This window comes from Eimeria maxima, genomic scaffold (genome assembly GCF_000499605.1).
Source record: "Eimeria maxima Weybridge genomic scaffold, Emw_scaff2954, whole genome shotgun sequence".
In the NCBI taxonomy this organism is placed as follows: Eukaryota; Apicomplexa; class Conoidasida; order Eucoccidiorida; family Eimeriidae; genus Eimeria; species Eimeria maxima.
This window is the reverse complement of record NW_013565800.1, coordinates 1-2,100: the sequence shown is the minus strand read 5'-3', so window position 1 is coordinate 2,100 and position 2,100 is coordinate 1. Positions and strand designations below refer to the sequence as shown.

General features: G+C 51.8%; 1 protein-coding gene across 1 annotated transcript; it reads right to left on the bottom strand.

Moving 5' to 3' along the window:
- Positions 1-176: 176 nt before the first annotated feature.
- On the bottom strand, positions 177-967 carry EMWEY_00059750 (hypothetical protein; the record flags this gene model as incomplete). The annotated part of the gene is made up of 2 exons (XM_013481217.1): positions 177-628; positions 892-967. Coding segments are annotated over 2 exons (528 nt in total), but the record flags the coding sequence as incomplete, so codon positions are not given.
- Positions 968-2,100: the final 1,133 nt, after the last annotated feature.

Genomic DNA, 2,100 nt, shown 5'->3' with positions numbered 1-2,100 from the left:
GGGCTGACGTAATTTTGGGTTCCCGCCACTGTTGGTGTGGTGGATATTCGAAGTGTACCTGCGACTCCGGAAGAACTCCCTACACCCGGGTCCTGAAGTGGTAATGGTGCGTTCCCAGGCAATGGATACACAGTAGGTGTGGATTTCGTGCTCAGCCTGGTGAGCGGGACACCGACCTGGGTAGGCAACATCGAAGAGTGCTGCCAATATATGGACGGCCCTCCAAGGGGCAAGGCACGAGCAATCTCATCCGCAACTGGCCAACCCCCATGATAATTCTTCTGCAAAACCGGAGGTGGGATCTGCTGAAGAGACACTTCACCTGGAGGTCCCTGGAGAGATCCCCAAGTTGAGGAAGATGGAATCGCAGACCTTGTCGGCTGCTCTTGCTGAAGCGAAGGAAGTAATTGCCATGAGGAATGCGGTCCTGACAGCTCCTCTTGCGGAACTGGCCGAGCTTGGGGACAGCCACCCACTTCTTCTTCCATGTCCAAACACATGTCAAGAATGGCAGACAGAACGGGGTCTTCGTCTGCTGCAGGCTGTCTACCCGCCAGTCGTCGTGGCAAACTAACCCCACTCCTCACGCCGTAACAAATGCGGAACACCTGGAGAGTGACTGCCACAACTGCCAACACCGAAAACAGTCCAGCATATATTTGATGAGTCCTATATAACTTTCGGCAATTTTTCAGCGTCGAGCAATACGCTGTTTTGCCCAGGGAGCCGCTGAAAGAGTCTCGATGTCCATCAGACACGGGCGTACTGGTAAAAGTGGCGGAGGCATTGTGGATTGCTGAAGAGGGATGCATTTCCAGAATATTTGAGATTATGTTCTGCGAGAAATGCCTCTAGCTCTAGTTTTAAAAGGTGAGTGCTCGACACTCTCACCCTGGTGAACTGGTTGCAACACGCGGAACACCTGTGGGCGGGGTTGTGTGGGATGGGAGAAGCTTCCGGGAGACATATTATCCAGTGGTCGCCTGCGTGGACACCGCCGGGCGACAGCTCGCAGCCAGACCACTGACCAAAAGTAATTCTAGGCCTTTTTATGTTATGTACGCAGACGCTGCAACTAATCTCTGTTCACTTCATCAGACTCCTGTGCCCGAGGTTGCGGATTACTCCAGAACAGTGCAAAGAACCCCAGCGCAGACAAGGTACAGATGCCCTGATGCATTCTGTTGGTATATTGAAAAGTACAACTAAGATTCGCTACTCCGCTTTTGATGGTTTACCACTGCGTAACAGTGCACAGGCACACATGCGGGCCCTACAGAAGAGAAAAACTATGCTTCCCCTGAAGCGCAAGGCGTCCGAAGAAATACCACTCAAGCACGAAGCGCAGCTTATGCAATGGTGACGATTATGGGAGACTACGAAACCTTCCCTCCAGATGTGGGCACGTTCCTTAACTACGTTTTTCCGCCCTGCCCCATTACCCCAAATATACTGGGCTACCATGCTCACACCCACACCCACACCCACACCCACACCCACCCACCAACAAACCCACCCACCAACCCCCAAAACCCCCCCAACACACACACACACCACACACACACACACACACACACACACGACTAGGCACACCAACACCCTCCCCCAGTCTTCCACAATAAGACGTCGATGAGCAAACCCAACGAAACAAGCCATCTCCGTTCAGACTCACAGCATGCGATAGTAGCTCTAGCAGAACTTATCGCTCAAGCTAGCTTTCGATGGACGCTGTTGCTATGACCATGCAGTGTGCTTCAACGATAATTGCTAAGGGCTCTGAATTCATATCAATCGTGCAACCACCATTTTCCCTCTTCATTCTTTTGTACACTGCCATGTGCTACAAGCAGTGCACTCGATACATGTCAGGCAGAGGGCAAGGCACACCAACACCCTCCCCCAGTCTTCCACAATAAGACGTCGATGAGCAAACCCAACGAAACAAGCCATCTCCATTCAGACTCACAGCATGAGATAGTAGCTCTAGCAGAACTTATCGCGCAAGCTAGCTTTCGGTGGACGCTGTTGCTATGACCATGCAGTGTGCTTCAACGATAATTGCTAAGGGCTCTGAATTCATATCAATCGTGCAACCACCAT